This window comes from Aotus nancymaae, unplaced genomic scaffold, assembly GCF_030222135.1.
Source record: "Aotus nancymaae isolate 86718 unplaced genomic scaffold, 86718_ANA_hifiasm-v0.15.2.pri h1tg000029l, whole genome shotgun sequence".
Classification (NCBI taxonomy): domain Eukaryota; kingdom Metazoa; phylum Chordata; class Mammalia; order Primates; family Aotidae; genus Aotus; species Aotus nancymaae.
Window position 1 is genome coordinate 24,932,991 of NW_026988442.1, and position 27,109 is coordinate 24,960,099.

Consider the following 27,109-nt stretch of genomic DNA (forward strand, 5'->3'; position numbering starts at 1 on the left):
CGGCGTGGGGGGCACATCAGACTTGGACTCTGAAATAACAGCCGACTTGCAATGCAGGGAAGGAGTGTAGCTGGGCCGGAGTGAGTTCAAGAAAACCAGAGAGAAGGCTACTGCATTAGGAGCCCAGGCGGGAGATGGTGGTGCAAACGGAAGGAATGGTGGACTGGAAAGATATTTAGGAAGGAGAATCGACAGGAAATGGAGGTGTATTTTAGAGGGAGAGGGAGGTGGCAAGGATGACTCCTAGTTCCTGGCTTGCTCACGGATGTTTGTCGAATGATCCAGTGACCTTAAGGCAGAAATATCTCAGAGAGATCTCCCCATTCCCCTCCCCGCAGCCGTCCCCACGCTGCTTTCAGAGCAATGACTATAAGGGGATGGCTGGGAGGAGGAAGGGAAGCCACGGAGTCTTGTTCCAGGAGCTGCGAGACTGGACACTTCCAGCACTGGTCTGAACCAGGAGTCTGAGCCAGGAGGCGCTGCAAAGAAGGCAAACGTTTCTCCTCTCGCAGTTGCCGCCTCGCCCCTCCACCCCTGCCAGGCCGGCAGTGCAGCGCCCCTCTTAGCACCGTGGAGGTGCTGGCTCCTGGCCGGCGTCTGGGGGCGCGGCACAGCGGCCCACCCCTCCAGCCCTGACCCGCCCGGCCCGGCGCCCACCCCGCCCAGTGCGCTGGTAGGTTGGGCGGCGGCTCTGTCTAGTCCTAGTCAGGAATCGGGGGCAGCCAGCCGGGCGAGTCCCAGGGCAGGGGTCCTCCGCTGCTGTGCACCTGCCCTGCTGGGCGGCACCGGGTCAGTGCCCTGTCCCTCCTGCGCGTCCCCACCCTCTCTTTCCCTCGTGAGTCCTCTGGAGAAGTGCGCGCGTGTAAGTGTGGCAAGTGTGGCCAAGGGTGCCGGAGGCAGGGTTCAGGTGCGTAGTCGTTGCGTGGGCGCTGCCCAGCAGGCGCAGAGCATCAAGTGTGCGTGGGCACACCGGCGCGGGTGCCCGCCGCGGGTCTGCGCGGGGCGGGGGCGCAGCAAGTGCATCCGAGCGAGCAGAGGCAAGCGCACCGGCGTCGGCGTCGGCGAGGGTGGTGCAGCGGAGCCCGGCTGGGCGGAGGGAGGAAGGATGCGTGCGGGTAACTTTTTGACCGCCTTGGAAGTACCAGTAGTCGCGCTCGCAGGGGCTGCCTCCGGCCGCGGGGCGAGCGGCGAGCGAGTGCGCCCGCCGCCGCCCCTCCCCCACTTCCGCCTCCCGCCTCTTCCTCGTTCCCAGCTCCCAGGGCCCGTCGGTCCCCCGGGAGCCCTGGAGGCGCAGCCCCACCCCGGCCGGCGCGGCTCGCTCCCACGCCCCCGCCGCCGCCTCGCCGGAGCGGACGGACTGAGTCAGCGGGGGCGCAGGCGCTGCAGGTAGGGGCTCCGGCGGCGGTGGGCGCAGGTGCCTCGGGGGATCGCGGAGGGGACTGGAGCACGAGGGGAACGGCCTGGGGGGAGCGCCCTCCCCCCCTCCTCTTTCCTCCGCCGACGCCGCGTGTCCCTTTTTAGGGAATTTTTTTCCCTCTTGCTGGCTCCAGTGCGGGTGGGGCTGAGACCGAGAGGGAGTTCTCCATTTCGCTGGCTCCTGCCCGGCCCCTGGCAGCCTCCTGCCCCTAAATCTCTTCACCCTCTCCCCAGCACCTATAGTCGCGTAAACAACTCCGCTTCTCCAGCTCTGGGCTCTGCGGCCCCCCAGGGGGCAGCTCCTTCAGTCTTGTGAGATCGGTGGGGCTAGGGGGAGGGGAAAAGAGAGGGGGCGTCCTGGAGCCCCTGACCCCCGTCCGCTCCCCCACTTCGACCTCTCCCTCCCCTTCCCCGCTTCTGGAGCACTGGCTCCAGAGGCCCTGGGTATTTTTAGCGTTGTGACCTGGGCGGCAGCTCTAAGAGCCTTTCCCTGGAATCGGCGTCAGCACCTCGCTCCTCCGCGGCCGGCCCGCGGCCGCACGGTCTCTCCACACTTCCTTGGCCCTGCCTTGCCCACTCAGGGTTGGGTCCCTCTCCACCTCTGCGGTGCCCGTGGAGCTGGCCAGGGTCTGGGATACGCTGGGTGCAGATGAGGTGGGGAAGGCAGTCTGCGGAGGATGACGTCTGATCCTCAAGCTGGAACCTCTCCTGCCTCTGGTGATGGGCTCAGAGCAGAACACCGGGAAGGAGAGGAGCGAATGGGAGTGAATGCACCGGCCTGGGCTGGCCCATAGCCTCAGTGCTCTGGCTGGCTCGCAGCTTCTCAGCCCTAGGGGTCAGAAGGCCTGCTCTGAACTGGACCCAGGACCCGCCTTTCCAATTGCTCCTCACCGACTAATGGGGAGATAAGTCAGTGAGATGTGTCCGAGGAGGGAGACAGATAAAGAGCTGTGGGAATTCAAAGGAAAGATGGTGGTCTCCTAAATAGCTCACCTTCACAAGCAGGGTCTTGTATTTGAGGCAGGTAGGTTAATTATGCCATTTTCAGATGGGGAGACCAGAAAGGTGATTTCCTTAGAGGCAGAACCTGGTCTGGAAGTCAGGTCTGTGACTTCAGAGCAAGGCTTGGAGTGGATGGCACGCACGTGTGTGCATGTGTGTGTGTGTGTAAAAAGGGAGGGGCGCGGGAGGGGTTGCTTTATCCTTTGTCTGGGTTTTGAAGGATGGGAAGGAGTCCCAGCTGCAGCACTGGAGGAAGGGAACCCTCTACCCTGAAATCTCTGTCTTTATCCTGTCCTGCCCCTGGCCTTCTGAGGCAAGCACGGTCTATTAAGGGAAAAAAGTACCTCCTCCATTTATTCTGAACCAACTCCTGTAATCCTTCTAACCCCTCTCAGGAGGGCATGATAGGGACAGTTGGACATTGGCTGTGTTCCCTGAATACAGAGCATCTCTCTTGTGGTGCCTGGAACTGGCATCCCCTTTGTGGAGCTAGGGCAAGCCCCGCCTCTGCATGAGACTTGGTTTGTGGGACACACTTGGTTTTGGGGGAAGGGGAAAGAGGTCACCAAGGGCAGAGGTGTCCAGGCTGGAGCCAGGGGCCCCACTGCTGGGATGCTGGCTGCAGTGGGGCTCCCTGAGCCCAGGCCCCTGCCCCAATCTTCTCTTTCGACTTAGCAGCTATACTTGTCTTGCTCCTCTACCCGCAGGAGCTGACATGGACCCAAATCCTCGGGCCACCCTGGAGCGCCAGCAGCTCCGCCTTAGGGAGCGGCAGAAATTCTTCGAGGACATTTTACAGCCAGAGACAGAGTTTGTCTTTCCTCTGTCCCACCTGCATCTCGAGTCACAGAGACGTAAGTCCCAAGTCCTGAGGAGAGGGACTAGGGTAGGGTAGGGGGGATGTCCTGTGGGTCCTGAATCTTGTGGGACTCCCTCCCCTCTGGTTTTCTTGGCCCTCTCTGCTTCTAACTTGGGACCTGACATGTAACTCTCACTGTCCTAGTGTGTAGCCTGGGTCCTCCTGACTTGCCCCCTTCTTGATCCACAGCCCCTATAGGTAGTATCTCATCCATGGAAGTGAATGTGGACACACTGGAGCAAGTAGAACTTATTGACCTTGGGGATCAGGACGGAGCAGATGTGTTCTTGCCTTGCGAAGATCCTCCACCAACCCCCCAGTCGTCTGGTATGCCCCTCTGCTTTGGGGACTTCAGTGCTAGTCAGCCAGAGCCGGATGTCAGGCTCTAAAATGAGGCTGCAAGGCTGGGCTGGGAAGTATACAAGTAAGGGCTGGAAGTGGGTGTTTCCACCAACGAAACAGCTGCCTGTTTTGATTTTAGGGAAGTTAACGTGAGGGGGAACTGGGTTACACATCTCCAATCCAAAATTCTAGAAATGGCCAATCTCTTCTTTAGTTTTACATTTGTTAGATTAATATAATTAGTAACTATAATTAAAATAATGTGAAAATAGAATTTTTACATTTGGCAACTTAAGTAGTTTTAGTCATTATAATGATATTAATATTTATTGAGTACTTTAATAGGTTCCAATACCGTACTAAAGTACTTTACATATATTCTCTCAATCCTTACAATGTCCCATCAGGGTAGGTGATATAATCCCCATTTTATAAGCAGGAAATTAGGCTCAGAGAAGTTAAGTTACATTGTAGCCAGAAGGTAGATAGACTGGAATTCATGTTTGTCTGACTCCAAAGCCCATATGCTTAACTTGTAAGATAGATATTCTTTTAATTAAAACTGCTGCTGTTTATTGATGGCTTACTATGCCAGACATTTTATAAGCATTCTTAGGTTTTAGTCCCAAAACGCTTCGGGGATGTAGGTATCCCTTTCATTTTGCCGAGGAGGAGCAGAGTCCTTGAAAGGCAAAGTGACTTGCTCAAAGCCACTCAGCAGCAGTAAGTGATGCAGGTGGAACTTGAACTCCTGCATTGATTGACCCGACTCCAAGAACCCAGACATGGCGTAATGACATGGAAGGGGCTGGCAGTCAGGAGATGGTGGTCTTAATCCTGGCTCTTTGCTGGACTGGCAAAGTCACTTTGGACAAGCCTCTGCCCCTCTGTAGGCTTTAGTTTCTCCTGGCCAGATAATCTGTAAGAGTTCTCTGAAGCCCTGTTTGTGGCCTGACCAGCTTTCTCTCTGGGCAGGGGTCGACAGCCATTTGGAGGAGCTGAGCCTGCCGGTGCCTCCATCAGACAGGACCACATCTAGGACCTCCTCCTCATCCTCTGACTCCTCCACTAACCTGCACAGCCCAAATCCAAGTGATGATGGAGCAGACACGCCCTTGGCACAGTCGGATGAAGAGGAAGAAAGGGGTGATGGAGGGGCAGAGCCTGGAGCCTGCAGCTAGCAGTGGGCCCCTGCCCTGCCTACAGACTGACCACACTGGCTATTCTCCATACAAGACCGTAGGCCCAGCCAGAGCCTTTTGGAAGAAGACCAGGCTCTTGACTTGCAGTAGGCACCAGAGGTGGGAAGGATGGTGGGATTGTGTACCTTTCTAAGAATTAACCCTCTCCTGCTTTACTGCTTACCTTTTTCCCGCTGCAACCCTCCCACCAGTTTTTAGCTTACTCCTGAGATAGGATTTCCAAGTGAGGAGAAAAAAGATGAGGTTGGACAAGATATCACTGCTTTTCTTAGCACTCTTCCCTCCCCCAAACCATCCTGTAGTCTTCTAATAGCGTCTCTCAAACATGTGTCTCTAGATGGATGTGAACTCCTTAACACATCAAGTGAGGCGGTACTCAAGCCATGCTTCCCCCTTACATCCTTTTTGGAACAGAGCACAGTATAAGTAATAAACTAATAATCATATGCCAACTATTCTATTTCATTTTTCACATTGCAAATATATCAAACCCCCTATATGTCTTTAGGTGTCTAACCAGTCCCATATCCCTATCACTCATTCATTCCATTTAGTCAAGAAATATTTATTGAACACCCGCACTAGGCATCTGGAATACAGTTTAGAGCAAGACAGGCTGTACTGTATACCTGCCTTCATAGAGTTTACTGTTTATGGAGGAGAAAATCAAGTAAATGCTGCAATTCACAGTGTAATAAATAGCATGATGAGGAACTACTCTGGCACCAGAAAATAGGGGCATCTTTTGTATGGTCACTGAAGAGCTGTTTTTAGCTGAAGGATGATTGGGAGTTAGCCAGGCAAGGTCCATAAGCCAGGCAGAATGAGCAGCTCATGAAGACTTTAAATAGAGAGAGCATATGCTTGAGGAGCTGAAAAACACTGCATTTGGGTGAATTGTTGGATTTGAGGAAATGAAGGGAGAGGTAAGACTGCCAAAGGTCAGGTTGTAAAATGTGTTGAAGCCTGGATCAGGTTTCAGTTTGATATCTAGTGAAAGATCATGACTTAAGATATAAGTTATTTCCTCATATAGAAGTAAAAAGTACAGGGCTACATGAAAGCTCCATCGTTACTGAGCACTGGGCTCCTTTTTTGCTCTTTTGCACATGGCTTGCATTCTTAATGATACCTCATGTCTAAAGTGGGTGTCAAAGCCCCGGCCATCATGACCTTGAGACTGGCAGAAAGCAGGAGAGGAAACGGGGGATGGGCAAAGAGGGCACAACCAGTCTATTCCAGTCTGTTTAGGAAGAAAGTTTTGGAAGTTCTTTTTTTTTTTTTTTGAGATGGAGTCTCACTCTGTCACCCAGGCTGGAGTGCAATGGTGCGATCTCAGCTCACTGCAACCTCCACCTCCTGGGCTCCTGGGTTCAAGCAGTTCTCATGTCTGAGCCTCCTGAATATCTGGGACAACAGGCGCACACCACCACGCCTGGCTAATGTTTGTATTTTTAGTAGAGATGGGATTTCACCATATTGGTCAGGCTAGTCTCAAACTCCTTACCTCATAGGATCCACTCACCTTGGCCTCCCAAAGTGCTGAGATTACAGGCATGAGCCACTGTGCCCAGCCGAATTTTTGGAAGTTCTAATCAGTAGCATCTACTTCCATCTTCCATCTCATTGGCCAGAACTTGGTAACACTGAGAAATGTGTCATTTGTAAACCTTTTATAGACATAGGGACATAGCATTATACAGAAAAGAAGAAGTCTGGCCTTTGGAAAGAAAATAATCCTCTCAAGTCACTGAATTTGCCATAGCATCTGATTTCGGTACTACCTGTCAGCACCCTGGCTGCTGAGCAGACTGGGATAGTCCTTTAACAGTGCACACTGCTGTCTTGACAGAATTGTTTTGTTGCTAAGGGACGACAGAACAGTAGTCATTGGGTAGGTAACCAGCAGTTTACATGTTAGAGGCCACATTAAAGAGTTTGAACTTTATTGGGAATAATGAAGGATTATAAGTTATTGGATTTGCTTGTTAAAAAGCCAATTCTAGCTGCAGTGTAGAGAACATACTGGAGGAGGACAGGCTCAAGACAGACTAATATACAGCAATCCATGCAAGAGGTAACGGTGGCCTACAAGACAGTGGTGATGACTAACTTAATTGGGTCAGTGGGATATAAACATTATGTATTCAATAAATACTAAATGTGGGTATTTAACATGTGCAAGATACTGAGCATGGCCTTGTGGATGTAGTAATGGCAAAAAAAAAAAAAAAAAAAAAAAAGCATCATCTCTGCTGTCATGGAGTTTACAGTCTAGTGGGGGCCCAAATGTAAAATTACAAGTGTTACTAGTGCCAGGAAGGAGTTAAGCCTATGAAAGGTCACAGGGGTGCTTCCCTTAAGGAAGTAGCATTTGAACTAAACTAATATCTGAATGATGAACTGGAGTAAACTAGGGGAAGAATAGCTGGCAGGGCTCCTTGTGGAGTTCTAATTGGGGGAGACCAGAGTAGATGCCTGGACACCAGAGGATGACTGCAGCCGTCCAGAAAAGAGATAATGGATGAGGGTGGAGGTAGGGAGAATGGAGAAAAGTTGAAGGAATGCAGAAAGATTTAGGAGGCAAATTTCTAAAAATTTAACAGGTAGGTGTGAGAAAGAAAGGGGTCAAGGGTGCTGCCATTGTTTCTACCTCCTGCAACAGGATAATTTGCTGAGGAGATGAAAAATGAGGTTGGACAAGATGCCACTGCTTTTCTTAGCACTCCCCCCTCCCCTAAACCATTCCGTAGTCTTCTTTTTTTTTTGAGACAGTCTCGCTCTGTTGCTCACGTTGGAGTGGTATGATCTTGGCTCACTGCAACCTCCTCTGCCTCCCAGGTTCAAGCAATTCTGCCTCAGCCTCCTGAGTAGCAGGGATTACAGATGCCCGCCACCAGGCCTGGATAATTTTTCTATTTTTAGTAGAGACGGGGTTCCCCATGTTGGCCAGGCTGGTCTCAAACTCCTGACCTCAAGTGATCCACCTGCCTCAGACTCTCCAAGTGCTAGGATTACAGATGTTAGCCACTGCATCCAGCAACCATCCTATAGTCTTCCAGTAGAGTCTCTCAAACCAGTATCTCTAGATAGACATGAACTCCTTAGCATGTCAAGTGAGGTAGTATTCCAGCCATGCCGCCTAATTACATCCTTTTTGGAACAGAGGCTAGTCACTCAAATGGGCAGTTTCAGAACCAGGTTTGAGAAGAGGGCCATAAATTTGGTTTGCAAAATGTTGAGTTTGAGATGTCTCTGAGACATCCAGGAGGATATGTTGAGTAGGCCCTTGTACCCATGCATGTGGAATTTAGATAAGAGGATTGAGCTGGTAAAAGAAATCGATCAGTTCTCAGACTATAGGAGGTAAGTGAAGCCATGGGTGTGAATGATGGGAGAGAATGCCCAGGGAGAAAATGCTGAATAAAAGGAGAGGGTATAGGACCCAGTCTTAAGGAACATCAACTCATTTCTCACATTAAAAAAAAAAAATTCCACCTCCCGTCATACATTAAATACCACCCATGGGATCAGTGACCTTCAGCCAAAATCCTAAAGCATTTTGTGCCACCCAAGGCTGAGTGACAAGGCTGCTGCAGTCTTCCTATTGTCCCATCCTGCTCTCACCCCTGCAGGAGGCCAGTGTAAGTATCTGTTCCTAAGTACTTTTCCTAACACTAATGAGAAACTTGTGGGAACTCCAGTGAAGTAAGAGTGTCCACCAGCCATTCTCTGTCTCCAGGAAGCTTGTGGAGTGAATACCTTCTGTGCACTAGCCTCTGGGTCCAAGTTGAGATCATCCACTGAGCTGGGCCAGGACCCAGTTCTCTATTAACCTTTGGGGTTTTTGAGTTCCTTATGACCCTGCTGCACACAGAAGACATAATGTCTGTCCTCTTATGCCTTCTCTCCTTCCTTCCTTTAGAGTAGCAAGGTCTACCTCCTGCCTGACTGTGGCTGAGCCATCTCTTGGGCTGCGGCCCTTGATCCTTACAGCTTTGCTGTGCAGGGCTTCTCAGCTCCCGGGATCACCCTCCTTCCTTCCATGGCAAATGATGAGAAGCTAGACTGGTGTGGTTGCTGTCAACATGTCAATAAATCTCTTGGTACCCTAGGCACACAATGCGAAGATTGTGGGGAGCCTGCCTGGGGAGAGGAATTTACAGCCCTCTAGAGAAGTAGAATTGTTTGTGAGTCTACTGGGAGCCTTCAGCTTGGCTGCTATGAGCCCCAGCCCTGCCTGGAAAAGTCTAATGTCAGCTGAGACCCCAGGACTACTTCCTAGTTGGGACAATAACCTTTTCTCCTGCCAAACCACAGGGGCTTGGCTGGACTTCAGAACCACCATCTCCAGCTGACTGTTTTTTGTTTCTTTGGTTTTTTTTTTTTTAAACTTATTATGGGGGTTTCAAACATACAACAAATATAGAAAGATGTTCCCATGATACAGCTTCAAAAACAATCAAAATAGTACCAAGATTGTATCATCTATTCACCACATATTTTTGGTGGAAAGATAGTTATGATAACTGTTGAAAGAAAAAGATTATAAAATAACATACTTGCTATGGTCACTTTTTAAAAAATGATAACCTTCAGATTCACCATTTGATTATAGTGTCACATTAAAGTTAAACCATGATTTATGTCAGCCCAGAGCCTAGCTGTCTGGTTTCTGAGGCCACACAGTGCCTTTGGAGATGGAAGGATGATCTGGAGCCAACTCTAAGTCAAGGAGCAGTCTCCAAGCCACAGCGTGGCTTCTGATATTTGCACGGACTTGTCATAGGGTGGACATCCTGACACACTCTGGAAAGGAGGGACCACAGCTCAGAAAAAGATTCCTTATAAGGCTCACACTGTAGCAACCCCAGGAGTGCACAGAACTTGACACTGAACAGCATGGCAGAATGGAGAAAATACAGAACTGAGCTATGATGTCATCTTGTTTGCTCATTCATTCACACATTACTGAGCATCTACTAGCTCTTCCAGGAGCAGACATAGCCACAGATAATGGAAAGAGAATGTGATCAGGGATGTAGCAGAAGTACATGAAGCCACTAGAGGAGGAGAAGTTAGAGGTGGCTGGGTCTTGAATGATGGAGACAGGCAATTTCAAAAGGAAAACATGGAAGTACAAAATAGTCATAATCATGGCAGCTACCTTTAAAAAATTATTATTTTGAGGTTTGATAGTGTAGACTATAGTCCTAGCTCGATCACCCATTGTGATCTTTATTATCTCAGTTTCTGTACTTCTTAAATATTTCTTAATAACATTCAACCCTATCACCTGGGCACTATTATCTAAACAGAGATATTATCTAAACAGAGATAATAGTGCCAAGGTGATAGGGTTGAGTGTTTTTATTAAGCACTTGGTACATTCCATATCCTGCATGTACATAATTTCTCATCTTAACAACAATCCTGAAGGTAGGTTTCCTCATTTTACAAATGAAGAAAAGTGACACTTGGGTTGATCATGCTCATATGGATTAAAAGCTGGCATAGGCATTTGGACTCCTGTCATTTTGACATCTAAGCCCATGACCTTCCTAATATGTCATGTCTAATGGGGCAGGAACACTGAATGTAGGTAGAATGAGGGCATAATGAGATAAAGACATCTTTTTGACATTTCCTTTCTGGCTGGTTGGGGCATATCTTAGCAGACCTGCCTGACACCAAATTTGGCTCTTTCTAGAAGTGTGGCCATGAGTTTTACCAAGAGACTGTTCATGAAATCCTTCGTGAATGTGTTTCCCATAAGGCAGGTGGAAAAACTAAAGCATGAATTTAACTCTGGAACTCCTAAAACTCAATAAAAAGACAAGCCAGTAAACAAAGGGGTGGGGGCGCAGAAGACTTTAACAGACCTTTCTCTCTCTCTCACACACACACACACACACACACACACACACACACACACACACAAACTTATAAATGGCCAATAAGCACAAGAACAGATGCATAACCTTGTTAGTTACCAGGGAAATGCAAATTAAAACTACAATAAGCAACCACTACATACATACCCAAGTGGCTAAAAGTAGAAAGTACAAAAAATTAGAAACATCAAATGCTGCCCAGGATGTGGAGCAATGGGAACTCATAGTTGATGGAAACATGATACATTTTGGAGAAAGGTCTGACAGTTTCTTATAAAATTAAACATACACTTGTTCTTTGACCCAGAAATTCCACTCTTAAATACCTAGCCAAAGGATATGAGAAATATACATCTACGAAGGAACTTGCACAGACAGCAGTCTTGTTTATAATAACCAAAAACTTTAAAGGTGCCCATCAACAGTTGAATGGATAAATTCATACTACTATGCAGTAATAAAAAAGAATTGTGGATACATGCAACAACATTGGTGATTCTCAAAAACATTCTTCCCATGGGAAAAAAAAGCTTTATACAGTATATATATACTATATGATTTCATTTATATTTAATTCTGGAACAGACCAATCTATTGTGGGGAAAAAATCAGAATAGTAGTTGCCTTTGGAAGGTGGTAGAGGAGCAGGGATTGACTAGGAAAGTATGCTGGCCAATTTTCTGGGGTTTTAGAAATGTTCTGTATCATGACAGGAGTCCAGGTTACATAGGTGTGTACATTTGTCAAAACTCAGTGAATGTGTACTTTGGATTTGTTCGTTTCACTGTATGTGAATTTTACATCAAAAGAAAAATGCTTTGGGAGGCCGAGGTGGGCGGATCACCAGGTCAAGAGATTGAGACCATCCTGGCCAACATGGTGAAACCCCGTCTATAAAAAGAAAAGAAAAGAAAAGAAAAATGCAATCAAATACTGAACTCTAATTTTATGCATGCTGAACTACGTAAAATGTTACCACTGTCTGCAATTTAAAGTGCACCAAAACACAAGATGGACTGATGGATGTATAGACAAATATATGGTAAAGTACAAATATAGTAAAACATAAATGGTAGAATCTAGGTTTCTAGGTGATAGCAAACAGGTTCATTATAACAGGTGCTCATTCTTTCAATTTTGCTGTATGTTTGAACATTTTCATAATAAAAGAACCAGTTATTTGGGGGTTTTGCAGCAAATGGAGACACTAAGCTAAGAGGGGCAGGAGGTTCCTCTTACCTTGGGAAATGCAAATTAAAACCACAATGGTTTTCCCAAAAGTAATTGACCTTTTTCAGTCAATGTTTCCTCAACTATTAAATGGGTAAAAAGGCAGTGGCGGAGCTTCATATTATTAAGCATGTCCTGGTGGGTGGAAACGCCTTTAACTGGGTGCGGCTTCAAGCTGGTTTACTCGCCCGGCCTACTCCCTCTCATGTCCTCGCGGTGCCCCTTTAGACACACCACCTCGGAGAGAATCTTCGCGACCTGCGCAGGCGGTCGCTCTGATAATCGCATCCCGGTTTCCGGGACGGCACCGGAAGTTACTTCCCATACGCCTTTTCTATTGGATGCCGGCCTTTCATGGGGCCTAGCGCCGCTGGGTAGGCGGAAGTAGCCGCAGGCATGGCGGCGGCCATGCCGCTTCCTCTGTTTCTCCTGCTGCTTCTGGGGCCCGGCGGCAGGTGCCTTGCAGAACCCCAGCGCGACAGCCTGCGAGAGGAGCTTGTCATCACTCCGCTGCCTTCCGGAGATGTAGCCGCCACATTCCAGTTCCGCACGCGCTGGGATTCGGAGCTTCAGCGGGAAGGAGGTGAGGGCGCTAGATCTGACCAGATAAAGATTTCCGTAGTGCCTGTTTGCTGGCTGTAGGGTGGAGGGAAACCTTGGGGACGGGGTCTAATTCCTGGGTGGAGTTCTGGATCCTGGGTGTGGACTCCGACGAGGTGGGGATCGTCACTCACCTGCTCCCTTTTCCCCAGTGTCTCATTACAGGCTGTTTCCCAAAGCCCTGGGGCAGCTGATCTCCAAGTATTCTCTACGGGAGCTGCACCTGTCATTCACACAAGGCTTTTGGAGGACCCGGTACTGGGGGCCACCCTTCCTGCAGGCCCCATCAGGTGCAGAGCTCTGGGTCTGGTTCCAAGATACTGTCACTGAGTGAGTGCACACCTTGGGCCTCGTTACAGGCCATGGAGGGAATGTTGCTGGGAAGGTGTTGTTATCCTGCGACTGCTCTTGGGGACAGCATTTCCAGTAGGCAGCTATTCCATGGGAGTAGAGCTGGCATTGGAAGTAAGAACTATTACCGCAGATGAATAAGCTTCCCAATCCTAAAACTTTCAGACCTGAAGTAGCACATGCATATCCCTACAGAGGCAAATAGCAAACAATTCATACTTATTTAGAGGTAAGGCAGTAGAAAACTGGCAACTGGATAATCTTTTCAAAGACATTGATTAATATTTTTTTCAATGATAGTAAATACCACAAAGGCCAACTATAGCATATCTGTGGGTCACAACTGACCAACAGGATGCTACAGTGTTAGAGGAACTGCTTTTGTTTGGGAGAGGGGCAGGTCTAGTTATGTGCTTGAACCACAAACTGCTATTTTCCAGTGGCTACTGTGGCTGTCCTATTTAGAATAGAACCTTTCTATGCAATGGTTGCAAACATGTCTACATGAGCCACACAGGTAATAAATGAATAAAGGTATTTTAAAAACTGACAAACACAGGAATGAGAAATATATCTCATTTTCCTCTTAATCCCAGTATAAGAAATCAATAGTGCAAGTATGATAACAAATTTTAGGCCAGTAAAAGGGAGCAGCAGGAATTGTGGCAGGCTAGAGAGTTTGTGTGACATTCTAACGAGGACAATTCTGTCACTCAGCTTCTATGGATTGTTGCTATGTGGGAATAGAGGCCTAATGTTGTCAGACCCAAATGTTTCTAAAATTTTTTGTAGAAACAGGTTCTCACTGTATTGCCCAGGCTAGTCTCAAACTCCTAGGTTCAAGCAATCCTCCTGCCTCAGCCTCCCAAAGTGTTGGGATTACAGGCGTGAGCCACCACACCTGGCCTCATTTTTCAAGAGATACCAGCAATCTGCAATTTAATATGAAAATTGGCAAATTTAAGTATCAGCAGGTAATTAAAAAAAATTTTTAAGTGCTTCGCGGATCAATGTTGTGCATACCAAATGAAGCATGTTTATGGTTTGGGTAGAGCTTTCAGGCTTCAAGTTTGCCATTTTTATTTGAGGCTTAAGGATTGGAGCAATTTAAAAGCGCTGAACAAAGAATTGTCAGAAGCCCCTGGACAACACTAAGGAATGAGGAATAATCAGTGACTTCCCAGCTTGCTAAGACTTTCTCTCTTGCCTCAATTCTAGCTCCCCTACCCTTTCCTATCTACTCTGCTGTCACTGTTTCCCCTCAGCCTGTAATTACCTGTAATGTGGAGCTAATGCTTAGAATGCTTTCTAGTGCTTACTAGGTTTTATGCTTTCTATTATTGAGAGCAAATTTCTTTTGATATTTCTCCAAGAAAAGATCATCTAATTTAATTTGATGTTTTTATAAAATCCTAGAACAGTTGTTTTTCCCATGTTCAGTGAGCTTTTTTGGATATAAGACTTCTCACTATGATAGAACCAGGACTTACCTTTATTCCCAGGGTATACACAGGGCAATAGGCATTGTTTCGCCCAGCCGAGCACCTTCAAGGAAGATCAGTGAGCTCATTTCAGCTCTGACGTATGAGGCGCTTTCCATGGTGTCATGGGGAGCACATAGATGGCCCAGACTGGTCCTTGCTTACAGCCTAGTTAGAGGAAAAAGGTGCTCAGGACACAATGCAGTTGTCACCCAGCCATCTCCCAGAAGCAACCTGGTAAGAGGCTTGGATGGTCAGAACCATGACTGCACAGAGGAGGTTGTGCTTAAGGAGGGCAGGAAAGGCTTCTGGAGGAGGGGGTAAGAACTGGAGCCAGATCTTGAAGGTAGGCAAAAAGTAATAAGCAAAGGCCTGCAAGGAAGGAAGAATCACCTGAGCAGACACCCATGGGGATGCAGAGATGTCCAGAGGAGAGCGAGGAAGAAGGGGCTGAGTAAGATGAGACCCAGCAAGTGGGCTGGGTGAGGGCAGCGATGTTCCAGCTCCGTTAACTAACCTCTCTAATAGTTAAGAATACAGCCTTCTCCTACCATGGGTTTAGTAGCCACTTTTGGCTTTGAAAGAGGGAGCAGAGGCAGCCCCAGGACAGTGAGTGGATTTGTGTCTCTATCCAGTGTGGATAAATCTTGGAAGGAGCTCAGTAATGTCCTCTCAGGGATCTTCTGCGCCTCTCTCAACTTCATCGACTCCACCAACACAGTCACTCCCACTGCCTCCTTCAAACCCCTGGGGCTGGCCAATGGTGAGATAACCCCTGCAGCCCTTTCCTTCTTCCTCTTACCTCCTGCCCAAATCTTTGCCTCCTTTTCCCTCAGTTTCCTGCTTCCTCAGCCTAGGCTAGATCCTAAGTCCCCTATGTGTGCAGGCCCCCAATACTATGCCATCTCTGCATGCCTTCTCCCAAGAGAGAAGGGAGTCCCACTCCCACCTGGGACTGTCCAGGCTGTGGTGCTAGAGAGTGGTGTGGGGAGCAGGAGGGTCATCCCCATCTCTGGAGTGTGGGTCCTGAGGGGTGAGAGCCCAAGGACTACCCCAGACGGACCTCTGTCTCCCTCAGACACTGACCACTACTTTCTGCGCTATGCTGTGCTGCCTCGGGAGGTGGTCTGCACTGAGAACCTCACCCCGTGGAAGAAGCTCTTGCCCTGTAGTTCCAAGGTGAGGCCGCACAGCCTGGCAGCCAGGGGGGTTTACAGAGAACCTGCACCCCAGACCAAGTGCTCCATCCAGGGCATCTCTTCTGTTACCTCTTTCCGTCTCCTCCAGGCAGGCCTCTCTGTGCTGCTGAAGGCAGATCGCTTGTTCCACACCAGCTACCACTCCCAGGCAGTGCATATCCGCCCTGTTTGCAGAGTAAGTCATGGGGAGTAGAGGAAACTGCTATCCTGGGGCTTAGAAGAAAAGCACGTGGCCAAGGGTCTGTCTCAGGCTGAGCGAGTACTAAGTGGTAGATGAGATGATGGTTCTTCAGGGCATTGGCCAAGCACCAAGAAAACAGTGGTTGCCTAGCAAGCACTGAATAAATATTTGTCATGGAAAACAGTGGTTCAGAACAATAGCTGTGTGGGAGCAATTGCTAGCTTAGTCACTTGCCAGCTGGCATAACCTTGGGTGAATCATTTCATTACCCTGAACCTGGTTTCCCACTCTGTCACATGACATTGATCGTAGACTCCACTCCTAGAGTTGTGATAGTTTATCAAACTGATGCACATAAAGCTATCAGCACGGGGTCTGGCATGGGGTCAAGTGCTCAGGAGTTTGTGGTAGCAAATCGATGGGTGTGAAGATACATAGATGAGGGATTGAGTCTGAGTAGGAGTCTTTTTTTGGGACTGTGTGGTTGGGTGAGAGTGATCCTCACTGTTACCATCTGGCCCTTTTGATAGAACGCACGCTGTACTAGCGTATCCTGGGAGCTAAGGCAGACCCTGTCAGTTGTATTTGATGCCTTCATCACGGGGCAGGGGAAGAAAGGTAAGCTATCTTGGCAACTCGTCTCTACCCACCTATGCCAGCCCTGCCTTATCTATGTGGACTAGGCCTAGGCCTGGCCCCTGCTTAATGCTGCTCTCTGTTTCTCAGACTGGTCCCTCTTCCGGATGTTTTCCCGAACCCTCACGGAGCCTTGCCCCCTGGCTTCAGAGAGCAGAGTCTATGTGGACATCACCAACTACAACCAGGTAATAAGGTCTCTAGCCACACAAACAAACGCCTAGTCCCCACGACCGGCCTGCCCTCTCTGCTTGCTTCTTAGCCCTGCCCTTGTGTCCCTAGGACAATGAGACATTGGAGGTGAACCCACCCCCAACCACTACATACCAGGACGTCATCCTGGGCACTCGGAAGACCTATGCCATCTATGATTTGCTTGACACCGCCATGATCAACAATTCTCGAAACCTCAACATCCAGCTCAAGTGGAAGAGACCCCCAGAGAATGGTGAGTATGTGGATGGTTGGACTGCTGGGTTGCAGCCGCTACAGAGAAAAGACCACAATCCCACGTCTTTGCTGTAAGATGATAGGGTTGTATTTAGACCAGATCTCCGGAGTCATATGCTGCTGACTCTAGCTCTTCCAAGCTCTATGATTTTGGGTAGGTTCCTAAATTCTCCGAGCTTCAGCATCCACATCTGAAAAATAAAGAATATACCTAGTCAATTGGATGAGGATGATGTGAAAAATGGAGTTAGTTCATGCATTCACTTAACCAAATATTTTTGAATTTATACTATGTGCCAGGCATAGAGTGTTGAATAAGATAGAGGACACTGCACTCAAGAAATATAATGTCTACTAATTGAGGGGCAGCTGTCAGTTAATTAATTACAGTTGTGTTCAGTTCCCTTACCAAGGGAAAGAGCAGAATATCCTGAGAGGACCTGGTTTGGGTTCGAAGGGGGCAAGTGTACATCACATAAGCGCTTAGTAAATACTAGCAACCTATTGTCATCATTGGCTGTGGGCTGGGGAAGATAGGGATGATTCCAGAACCCAGATTGCCCAGCTTCAGTGGCAGGACTGTTCCCCATCTACTCCCTGACTCTGGACTCTGAACGTGGCCTGGGCAGTTGGGGTGGGGAGTGACCCTTACCTTTGGCAGCTCTTAACTGTTGACATTTCTCTACACAGAGTTCCCCCCAGTGCCCTTCCTGCATGCCCAGCGGTACGTGAGCGGCTATGGGCTGCAGAAGGGGGAGTTGAGCACACTGCTGTACAACACCCACCCATACCGGGCCTTCCCGGTGCTGCTGCTGGACACCGTACCCTGGTATCTGCGGCTGTATGTGCACACCCTCACCATCACCTCCAAGGGCAAGGACAACAAACCAAGTGAGGAGCTGAGTCCTGAGCCAGGCCCCCAGCCCACCCTCTCATGCCCTCTCCAGGTCCCCCAGACTCTCATTTCCCAGAGTAGTTCCTGAAGTACTTCTGAAAAGCTACAGAGGCATAAAGAGTAAGGAATAGTTTCAAAAATGCAACGGGAGCCTCACTGTGCCAGGTTCAGAGGTAATTTTATAAAACAGAAATAATTAAAACACATAATACTGATGATTCTTAATAGGACGGTACAAGGACAGTAGCTTCCTTTTTCGCTTACTTTTGCCTCCATTCCAGATCGTTGGGTTTTGTGTAGGGACAGGGCTTGGCAATCTTGGGTTTTTGAAGCTAGGAAGATAGCAGAGCTAGAGTAGATGGTGTTTTGTTTCCTTGGGAGGGGTAAAGAGGTACAGTTATTGATTGATTGACTGATTGAGACAGAGTTTCACTCTGTTGCCCAGGCTGGAATGCAGTGGTGTGGTCTCGGCTCACTTCAACCTCCGCCTCCTGGGTTCAAGCTATTCTCCTGCCTCAGCCCCCTGAGTAGCTGGGACTACAGGTGCCTGCCACCACACCTGGCTAATTTTTTGTATTTTTAGTAGAGACAGGGTTTCTCCATGTTGGTCCGGCTGGTCTCGAACTCCCAACCTCAGATGATCCACCCCGTTCAGCCTCCCAAAGTGCTGGGATTACAAACATGAGCCACCTCGCCTAGCCTGGAAAATTTCAAACCCAAACCCAAATGGAATAGTATAATAAACTCCCCTATACGCACCCTGCAGCTTTTTTTTTTTTTTTTAAAGAGACAAGCTCTCGCTCTGTCTGTCACCAGGCTGGAGTACAGTGACATGATCATGGCTCACTGCAGTTTCAAACTCCTGGGCTCAAGCAATCCTCCTGCCTCAGCTTCCCCGGGACTATAGGCATGAACTACCATGCCTTTTATTTTTTCATAGAGAAAGGGTCTTGTTATGTTACACAGGCTGGTCTCAAACTCCTGGCCCTAAACTCCTGCCTCGGCCTCTTAAAGTGCTGGGATTATAGGTGTAAGCCACTACCTGCTGGCGTATCTTAAAGCAAATCTTGGATATTGATCAATTAACCTTAAATACGTTAAGGATTTTAAAAAATGTAACCTTATCTTTACCACTTCTGTTTTCCCCTGTGGTCTTAAAAATGTCTTTTTATAATTGGTTTCTTTCAATTGGGATCTAAACAACGTTCTCACATTGCATTTGCTTTATATCAGGTTCTCTTGAGTGGGCACAATGGTGCACCCAAGCGAAGCACTTCATATAAAGCAAATGCAGTGTAATCTCAGCACATTGGGAGGCCGACACGGAAGGACCACTTGAGTCCAGGAGTTCGAAACCAGTCTGGACAACATCGTGAGACCCCCCCACCACCTCCATCACCTCTACAAAAAAAAATTATTTTTAATTAGCTGGGCATGGTGGTACATGCCTGTAGTCCCAGCTACTCAAGAGGCTGAGGTGGAAGGATCACTTGAACCCAGGAGGTCAAGGCTACAGTGAGCCATGATCATACCACTACACTTCAGTGTGGGCGACAGTGTGAAACCCTATCACACCCACACAAAAGTTTCTCTTTCTTTAAAATTAATAGACTATTCTTAGAGCAGTTTTAGGTTTACAGAAGAATTGAGCACAAAGCACAGAGTTCCCATCTCCTCCCTGTCTCCGCACCCAGAATTTCCCTGAACACTAAGCATCTTGCATTTGGTGGGGAACTCTTCAGTCTCTTTTAATCTCTAGCAGTGCCCGTGCTTTTTTTTTTTTTAAATGCCATTTATTTGTGGAAGAAACTGGGTCATTTGTTGGATAGAATGTTCCATATTCTGGCTTTGTCCTTGTGCTGGTGTTTAGCATGCTCCTCCGTCTCCTATATTTCTTGTGTATTGGTGGTTAGATTTAGAAACCTGATTAGATTCATGTCCCACATTTTTGGCAAGAAAAATTCCCAGGTGGCTCTGTGAGCTTCTTCTGCATCCCATCAGGCACTTGGTCTCTGGTGCCCGAGTTCAAGTGATGTGAAGATTGATGAGTGGCCTGCAGCACTCCCAGCAGCCTCTCTTGACCGCATCCTGGGATCACTGCCCTGGAAACATCCTCTCCCTTTTTTTTAGCCCACCTTCTTCCCGAGCCTGCCTGGCTGCTACGCACCCAAGCCCACCTTCTAGGCACCCAAATTGAGGCCCCACAGCAAGCAGCAGGGACAGGGGCAGTAGGTAGCCTGACCCCAGGAAAGAGGTGTGGGTGACCCTTGCCTGTCTCCAGGTTACATCCACTACCAGCCTGCCCAGGACCGGCTGCAACCTCACCTCCTGGAGATGCTGATTCAGCTGCCGGCCAACTCAGTCACCAAGGTTTCCATCCAGTTTGAGCGGGCGCTGCTGAAGTGGACTGAGTATACCCCAGACCCTAACCATGGCTTCTACGTCAGGTGGGCCCCACCCCCGCAGGCTGCCTCTTATCCTCCTGACCCACCCTCTCCGCCGCTTACCCTTTGGTAGGGGAGCCAGGTGGGAACACGGGCCATTTCTCTGCTTCTCTGTAGCCCATCTGTCCTCAGCGCCCTTGTGCCCAGCATGGTAGCCGCCAAGCCAGTGGACTGGGAAGAGAGTCCCCTCTTCAACAGCCTGTAAGTGTGACTACACTCACTGATAACACATCCTCCGCTGCCTGCTGGGTCTTAACACAGGTGACCAGGCTGCTGCAGGGGAGGTCAGGGTAGATGTTACATCTTCCAAAGAAATGTATAGATTTAATTCAATCCTAATAAAAATCACAGCAGTCTGTGAAGTTTGTAAAGACTTTATAAAATGATTTTAAAGTGCTTCTCTAAGAACACATTTACTCAGAGCCTGCATTTACTCCTTGATGCTCTTAAATATTTAATGAAGGACTTAGGAAATGCCAAGTGTTTCTGAGAGCACTGAGGGTACAAGAATAAACAAAACAGACTTGGCCCTGTCCTCCCTTTGCTGACAGTCTAGAGTCTGTTCTAGAGACTAATGGGGTTAGAGGTGGCATAGGGATTGATTTAGTGGGTTATCTAGGAAGGCTTCTTTGAGGAGGTGGCATTTAGGCTGAGATCAGGCTAAGAAAGAGGTAACCAAGCGAAGGCCAGGCCCCTTTCTTCCACTTCAACACCAGGCTTCTCTACTTTTTTGTTTTCATTTGACTTTAAGTTCTGGGATACCTGTGCAGAATGTGCAGGTTTGTTGCATAGGTATACATGTGCCATGGTGGTTTGCTGCACCCACCAACCCATCGTCTAGGTTTTAAGCCCCGCATGCATTAGGTATTTTTGTCCTAATGCCCTCCCTCCCCATGCCCCGAGGCCCCCCAGCTGCCGGCTGCTCTCCTTTTATCAGGTTTATAGATTGAGCTGTGCTGCATTGCCCAGGACTGCCAGAGTGAGGACGGGGTGAGGTGGGGAGGAGCAGTCAGTCCTGTCTCACCTCTCCTTCCCCGACCCCAGGTTCCCAGTCTCCGATGGCTCTAACTACTTCATGCGACTCTACACGGAGCCGCTGCTGGTGAACCTGCCGACACCGGACTTCAGCATGCCCTACAACGTGATCTGCCTCACGTGCACTGTGGTGGCTGTGTGCTACGGCTCCTTCTACAATCTCCTCACTCGGACCTTCCACATCGAGGAGCCCCGCACTGGCGGCCTGGCCAAGCGGCTGGCCAACCTTATCCGGCGCATCAGAGGTGTCCCCCCACTCTGATTCTTGCCCTTTTCAGCAGCTGCAGCTGCCGTTTCTCTCTGGGGAGGGGTGGCGATAGGCCCAGGAGCTCTTTCTGCCACTTACTCTCCTCAGAGTTGGCTTTTGAACCAAAGTGCCCTGGACCGGATCAGGGCCTACAGCTGTGCTGTCCAGTACAGGATCCACAAGCCAAATGTGGCGTTTGAATTTGAATTAACTTAAATTAGAAATTCATTTCTTCACCTGTAGTGGCCACCTCTATATTGAGGTGCTCGATAACCAAAAGTAGTCAGTGGCTGCTGTACTGGACGGCAGAGGAGAAGACTTCCATCACTGCGGAGAGGCTTGTTGGCAGCACTGGCCAAGGTGATGGGGTGTGCTGCACGGTGTGGTCGCTGTGTAGTGGAGGGAGTGGTTGTGGAATAAAAACGCCGTTTTCTTGGTTCTTTGCCTTCTGTCCTGGGAAGAGCTGCAGATTGGGGATGGTTGCCAGGTGCCTGAACAGGACCTCCTACCCTATACCTGCCCCCACAACACACACAAATCAAAAAAAAAAAAAAATCCTAAACAACCCACTACCTCCTCCCACCTGGTCAGAAATTTCTTCTCCTGATCTGCTCCCCATCCCCATCCGCATCTGATTGTGATTCCCAGAACTCCCCGGGCTGTTTGGGAGGGTTTCTGAAAGCATAATCCATGACCATGGAAATGAATCATCCTACTTCTTGGGGGCCCTGAGAACCAGCCCACATCAGCAAGGGTAGAGTGGAGAGGTGGGAGAGCTTTGGGTGGTGGGTCTCTAACTGGAGTGTGCATCAGTCACTGGGGGCACTTGTGAAAATAACGTAGGTTCCTGGGGTCCAGATCCTGCTAATTCAGTTGGTCTGGGTATGGCCTAGCCTTTGACTCGTTAGCAGGCTCCCCAGGAGCTCATGCTGTGTGCCGTCCTCAGACCACCCTCAGGCTTCGAAGCCAGGCTCTTTGGATTGAAGCCCACTCTGCCCACCGCCCCTGCTGGTTACATAACACTGGATTCCTGCAAAACAAGCCTTTAGGCGGGTGCCTCCCACTGCCCTCATCTTCTGTCTTTTCCTCTGGCACACCTGGCACCAACTGTGTGAGTTATTTGCAGTTCCCCCCACCTCCCACCCCACTCAGTTCTCCCATCATAGTGGTTTGGCCTAGAATGCCCTATTCCAGCAACCACGCACACCTCTCATCTGCCTGGTTCCCTCTTACAAAACCGATGAGAAGTTGCTCCCCCCTGGAAGTTTCCCTTGATGTGCCAGGCTGCTGTCTGTGCCCCCTGCCCACTGCTTCCAGACTGCCTTGGACTTACACATGTTCTTTATCACCTGGCCGCTGTCCTTTCACTTCCACCAAATGGCGTGCTTCCTGGAGGCACAGGTTCGGTCTTTGATTAAGACCTAACCCAACTCAGGACATGTAAGTGTTCAATCAGCAAATGCTAAATGTATTAATTGGGTATGGGCTATCCTGGCTTGGGATCTGGGATCCAAGATAGGGATGGGCAAGGGGCACTCTAGAAGCTCCACATGTGTGGGTGCAGCAGTCTTAACACAGTGGCACTGGTGTCTGTGTAGCCAACACAGATGGGCCATTCAGGTTCCTCGAAGAGTTTTCAGAGCCCTCAACACATGTGGGTGGTATGTGTGCGTATATAGGCAGGTAGTGAGCTAGTCTAGACCATGGGTTAAGGCAGTTTGTTCAAGGTGCTTTTACTTGAGTTTACTTCCAAAGCGGTAAAGAAGCAGACTGTAAATGAGACAGGAACGCAGGTGGGTGGATACACGAAGCTAAGTGGTCTGTGTAGTGTGCCTAGCGTGGGATGCAGCGTGCATAGCATGGGGTGTCTGCCAAGTCAGAAAAGCACAGAGTTGTGGCCTGGCTGTCTTATACCCGCAGCCCTGTCCATACCTAGAAACGGCCCCCACTATCACGCCACATGTAACCTATGCTCTGGCAACACACACGTATTTCTAGATTAGACCTCCTCCCTGATTCTTAGATTCATTTACCCAACTGCCTACTTGCTTTCCCCATTTGGATGTCTAAAGACGTCACAAATTGAGTGTCGCCAAAACCAAGCTTCTGATGTGCTCCACCCCACCCCAGACATCCTCGTCCATAGTCACCTCATCTCTGTTAAAGGTAGCTCGTATCTTTCCAGATACCCAGGATGAATACCTGTGAGTCATCCTGTATGCACCCTACCTTCAAAATAAATCCAGAATCCCACCCCTTTTCGCCATCTCCACTATCAAGTTATCAGTGAGGTTTTCCCTGTCCATACCCTATTTCAAATTGCTATCCTAGCATGTAAGATTCAACTGCGGAACTTAAAAATCCTGATGCCCAGACTTTACCCAAACCAATTAAATCAGAATTACAGAAGGTGGGACTCACAAAGTCCCCAAGTGACACCAGTCTGTAGCCAAGCTTAAGAACTTGGTCTTATTTTTAAAGTAGTATGAAAACTTACTTTCTCAGGCTGGGCGCGGTAATCTCAGCCCTTTGGGAGGCCGAAGTGTGTGGATCATTTGAGGTCAAGAGTTTGAGTCACTCTGGCCAACATGGTAAAACCCTGCCTCTAATAAAAATATAAAAATTAGCTGGGCATGGTGGTGGATGCCTATTGTCCCACCTACTTGGGAGGCTGAGGCAGGAGAATCATTTGAACCCAGGAGGTGGAGGTTATGGTGAGCTGAGATCATGCCACTGCACTCCAGCCTGGGTGACAGAGTGAGACTCTGTCTCTAAATAATAATAATAATAATAAAATAATAATGATTTGGTGAAGACTTAATTAAATCAAATAGATGTCTGAGAGTTCTGGCCCCAGGTCTTCCCCCAGACTGAATGGTGACCACAGATGAACACTTTCAGTATCTGGGCCTTGGATTCCCCCTGAGGTGAAAGTGACCAGGTAGCCTGTTGGAGCCAGCCCTGTCCCATAGGTGATAGGTCTCTGGGTCCTCTTTCCCAACACCTCAGCTAACCAGGCAGATGGCAAGACAGAGGGCAAGGGAGCTGCTGAACTTCATGATGCCAAGGGTTGAGAGTTCTGAACCAGGGCTGGGAGGCTGGAACTTATACCTGCAGGAGGAGAAGAGTCCCTGTTTCCATGGGCCAAAGGAAATATCTTGTTTTTGATTTCTTGGAAGAGGAAGCACTCTGGGCAAGAGGTATGAGCCAGGATGAACTGGACTCCTTGTCTGAAGGTGGCGCTACACACCTTGGAGGTGCTTGTGGGAGCTGCAGAGAATGTCCCCGAAGTCAGTATTTCTGCCTCATCTGAAATGCTTCATCTGCTGCACACTTGAGTCCATGAGATTTTAGAGTGATAAGTGACCTTTGGGGTCTCAGTTTTCCTATCTGTAAAGGAGTGGGCTGGACAATGAACAGCTGTTCTCCATTCTTTTGTTATTGGTTCCCATCCAAAGCCTCCCAGCTAGTTGTCTCAACATCCCAGGGGAAAAAGCATAGCTCTTTGTCCATTGGTTTATTTATTCAATTTAGGAATAATGAGTTTATTGTTTTATATGAATAACCATACTTATTTTAAAAGATCAAACTACACTAAATAGTACAAACAAGCGAAATCTCTCCCCAAAGTCTACTATGGTGCTGTGCAACAGAAATATAATGCAAGCCACACATTGAATTTTAAATTTCCTATGAGTTTTTTTAAAAAGTAAAAAGAGGGGACTGGCATGGTGGCTTAGGCCTGTAATCCTAGGATTTTGGAAGGCTGAGGTGTTTGAGACCAGCCTGGGCAACGTGATGAAACCCCTTCTCTACTAAAAACAAAAAATTAGCTGGGTGTGCTGGTGTGTGCCAGTAGTCCCAGCTACTTGGGAGGCTGAGGTAGGAGGATCACTTGAGCTCAGGAAGTTGAGGCTGATAGTGGGCCAAGATTGTGCCACTGCACTCCAGCCTGGGTGACGGGGAAGGAGACCCTGTCTCCAAAAAAAAAAGAAAGAAAGAAAGAAAGAAAGAAAGAAACAGGTAAAATTAATTTAATGATAGTTTATTTAACTGAGTACAATATATCTAAAATGTCATTTCAATATACCATTATTATGAAATAAAAACCAATGCAATATTTTACTTTTATTTGTATTAAGTCTTTGCAATCTGGTGTGTACATTAACATTTATAGTATTTAACAATATTAGCCATACTTCATGTGCTCAATAGTTGCATATAGTCAGTGGCTGCCATATTGGGTATTGAAGATCTATCATATAAAGCAACTATCAGTAACTTCAGGATAACCTCATAAGAATTTTGTTAGATAGATTGACAAAAATAATGCTACAAAAATGAAGAGTTTATGGATATTGTTTTCCCTGAATTTTTGCATATTTTCTTTATACTTGAAGGACAATTTGAGAGGGTACAAAATCCTGGGTCCTATTTTCTTTTCTCTAGTAAAATTGCGTACTTAGCTTCACTGCATTCTGCCCGTGAGTGTTGTTATGAAAGAGCCCTGAATGTTTTTCTCCCTTAAAGGTGACTTTTTTCCCTACATGAATATCTAAAAATAGTTTTGCTTATCTTCAAGTTTCAGTAACTTAACAATATTTTGGTGATATTCTGCATCTTTTTTTTACTGGAAAAGGAGTGCTTTTCTAGGCTGCATATTTTTTAAAAGATAATTTTCTTTTATTATATCTTTGCATAAGTTTTCTGTTTTAATTATTGAGTTTTCTATTTAAGAGACATCAATTATGTCAGATTATCTTTACTTGTAAGTAGTTGTTAAAACCATGGGCACTAGAGACAGATAATTTGAATTCCACCTTTGTCATTCAATATCAGCATGACAAGGTATTTAATATCTGTGTACTACAGTTTCTATTTGGAGATAATAGACTCCAAACTACCTGCATTTGGAGTCCCCAACACCACACTCAGGTTTAATTCCCTAAAAGGACTCATAGGACGTAAGTTTATACTTGTTATACTTACGTTTACAACAAAAAGATACAGAATAAAACTAACAAAGGGAAAATGTGCATAGGATGAAGTCTGGAGGAAACCAGGCACAAACTTGCAAGTGTCTCCTCCCTGGGGAGTAGCACAGGATGTGCTTAATTCCTCCAGCAATGATGCATGACAGCACATGTAAAGTGTTGTCAACCAGGGAAGCTTGACCAGGCCTGGGCATCTCAGCATTTTACTGAGGATCATTCACAGGCATATACCACCTGCATGACCCACCTCAGTTAACAAAGCTCCAGACCTCCAGAGAAAAAGGGGCATTCACCATAAATCATTGCTGGTGTACACTATGTGGATGTGCAGCCCAAGGCCTCAGGCAAGCAAAAAACACTTTCACTTTCATCATCCAGAATAATCAATGGGCTCGGTTCCCAGGAGCAGGCCAAAGGCCAGTCCTGAAAACAGACCTTCCATGGGAATGTGTAGGGTTATAACAACCCAGGCCTGTTGAGTTAACCCTTTCCCCAATACTACCTTGTAAGATAGTGTTCATTAACATAGTCAAGTGTATGTATATTTAAAATGCTTAATGTCAATAATTAATATCCAACACATGATAAACTAATATTTTAAAAATTAATTTGACTTTTTTTCCTTTTTCTAGGCCAAGACAGAGTCTCGCT

General features: G+C 47.8%; 3 protein-coding genes across 8 annotated transcripts in view; all 3 read left to right on the plus strand.

Annotated features, from left to right (window-relative positions):
• The window catches only part of SYS1 (SYS1 golgi trafficking protein), a 48,307-nt gene extending 45,136 nt beyond the window's left edge, over positions 1 to 3,171 (plus strand). The window contains exon 6 of the transcript XR_010344550.1: positions 3,126 to 3,171. The gene's annotated coding sequence lies outside the window, so the exon portion shown is untranslated. The remainder of the gene's footprint in view (positions 1 to 3,125) is intronic.
• Positions 67 to 5,273, plus strand: DBNDD2 (dysbindin domain containing 2). 6 transcript variants are annotated; one of them, XM_012467290.3, is made up of 4 exons: positions 67 to 204; positions 3,126 to 3,272; positions 3,467 to 3,604; positions 4,595 to 5,273. In XM_012467290.3, the coding sequence occupies exons 2-4, from the start codon at positions 3,134 to 3,136 to the stop codon at positions 4,798 to 4,800; spliced, it is 483 nt and encodes a 160-aa protein (XP_012322713.1). In that variant the 5' UTR covers positions 67 to 204; positions 3,126 to 3,133; the 3' UTR covers positions 4,801 to 5,273. The 6 variants fall into 6 exon arrangements, with proteins under 6 accessions (XP_012322713.1, XP_012322714.1, XP_064238543.1 ...); XM_012467291.3 differs by lacking the exon at positions 67 to 204 and adding an exon at positions 704 to 907; XM_064382473.1 differs by lacking the exon at positions 67 to 204 and adding an exon at positions 704 to 862.
• A 7,033-nt stretch (positions 5,274 to 12,306) lies between these two features.
• On the plus strand, positions 12,307 to 21,902 carry PIGT (phosphatidylinositol glycan anchor biosynthesis class T). Its single transcript, XM_012467294.2, has 12 exons — positions 12,307 to 12,528; positions 12,698 to 12,875; positions 15,013 to 15,140; positions 15,456 to 15,556; positions 15,665 to 15,751; positions 16,288 to 16,375; positions 16,484 to 16,581; positions 16,676 to 16,841; positions 17,534 to 17,734; positions 20,020 to 20,185; positions 20,300 to 20,383; positions 21,227 to 21,902. The coding sequence occupies exons 1-12, from the start codon at positions 12,342 to 12,344 to the stop codon at positions 21,477 to 21,479; spliced, it is 1,737 nt and encodes a 578-aa protein (XP_012322717.2). The 5' UTR covers positions 12,307 to 12,341; the 3' UTR covers positions 21,480 to 21,902.
• Positions 21,903 to 27,109: the final 5,207 nt, after the last annotated feature.

Excerpts from the sequence above, each read along its gene's own strand:
- DBNDD2 (XM_012467287.3), top strand. The coding sequence starts at position 2,930 with ATGAGACTTGGTTTGTGGGACACACTTGGTTTTGGGGGAAGGGGAAAG. Across the intron at positions 3,273-3,466 it reads GCATCTCGAGTCACAGAGAC|CCCCTATAGGTAGTATCTCA; the intron begins GTAAGTCCCAAG and ends CTTGATCCACAG. Across the intron at positions 3,605-4,594 it reads ACCAACCCCCCAGTCGTCTG|GGGTCGACAGCCATTTGGAG; the intron begins GTATGCCCCTCT and ends CTCTCTGGGCAG.
- PIGT (XM_012467294.2), top strand. The coding sequence starts at position 12,342 with ATGGCGGCGGCCATGCCGCTTCCTCTGTTTCTCCTGCTGCTTCTGGGG. Across the intron at positions 12,876-15,012 it reads TTCCAAGATACTGTCACTGA|TGTGGATAAATCTTGGAAGG; the intron begins GTGAGTGCACAC and ends GTCTCTATCCAG. Across the intron at positions 16,842-17,533 it reads GAAGAGACCCCCAGAGAATG|AGTTCCCCCCAGTGCCCTTC; the intron begins GTGAGTATGTGG and ends TTCTCTACACAG.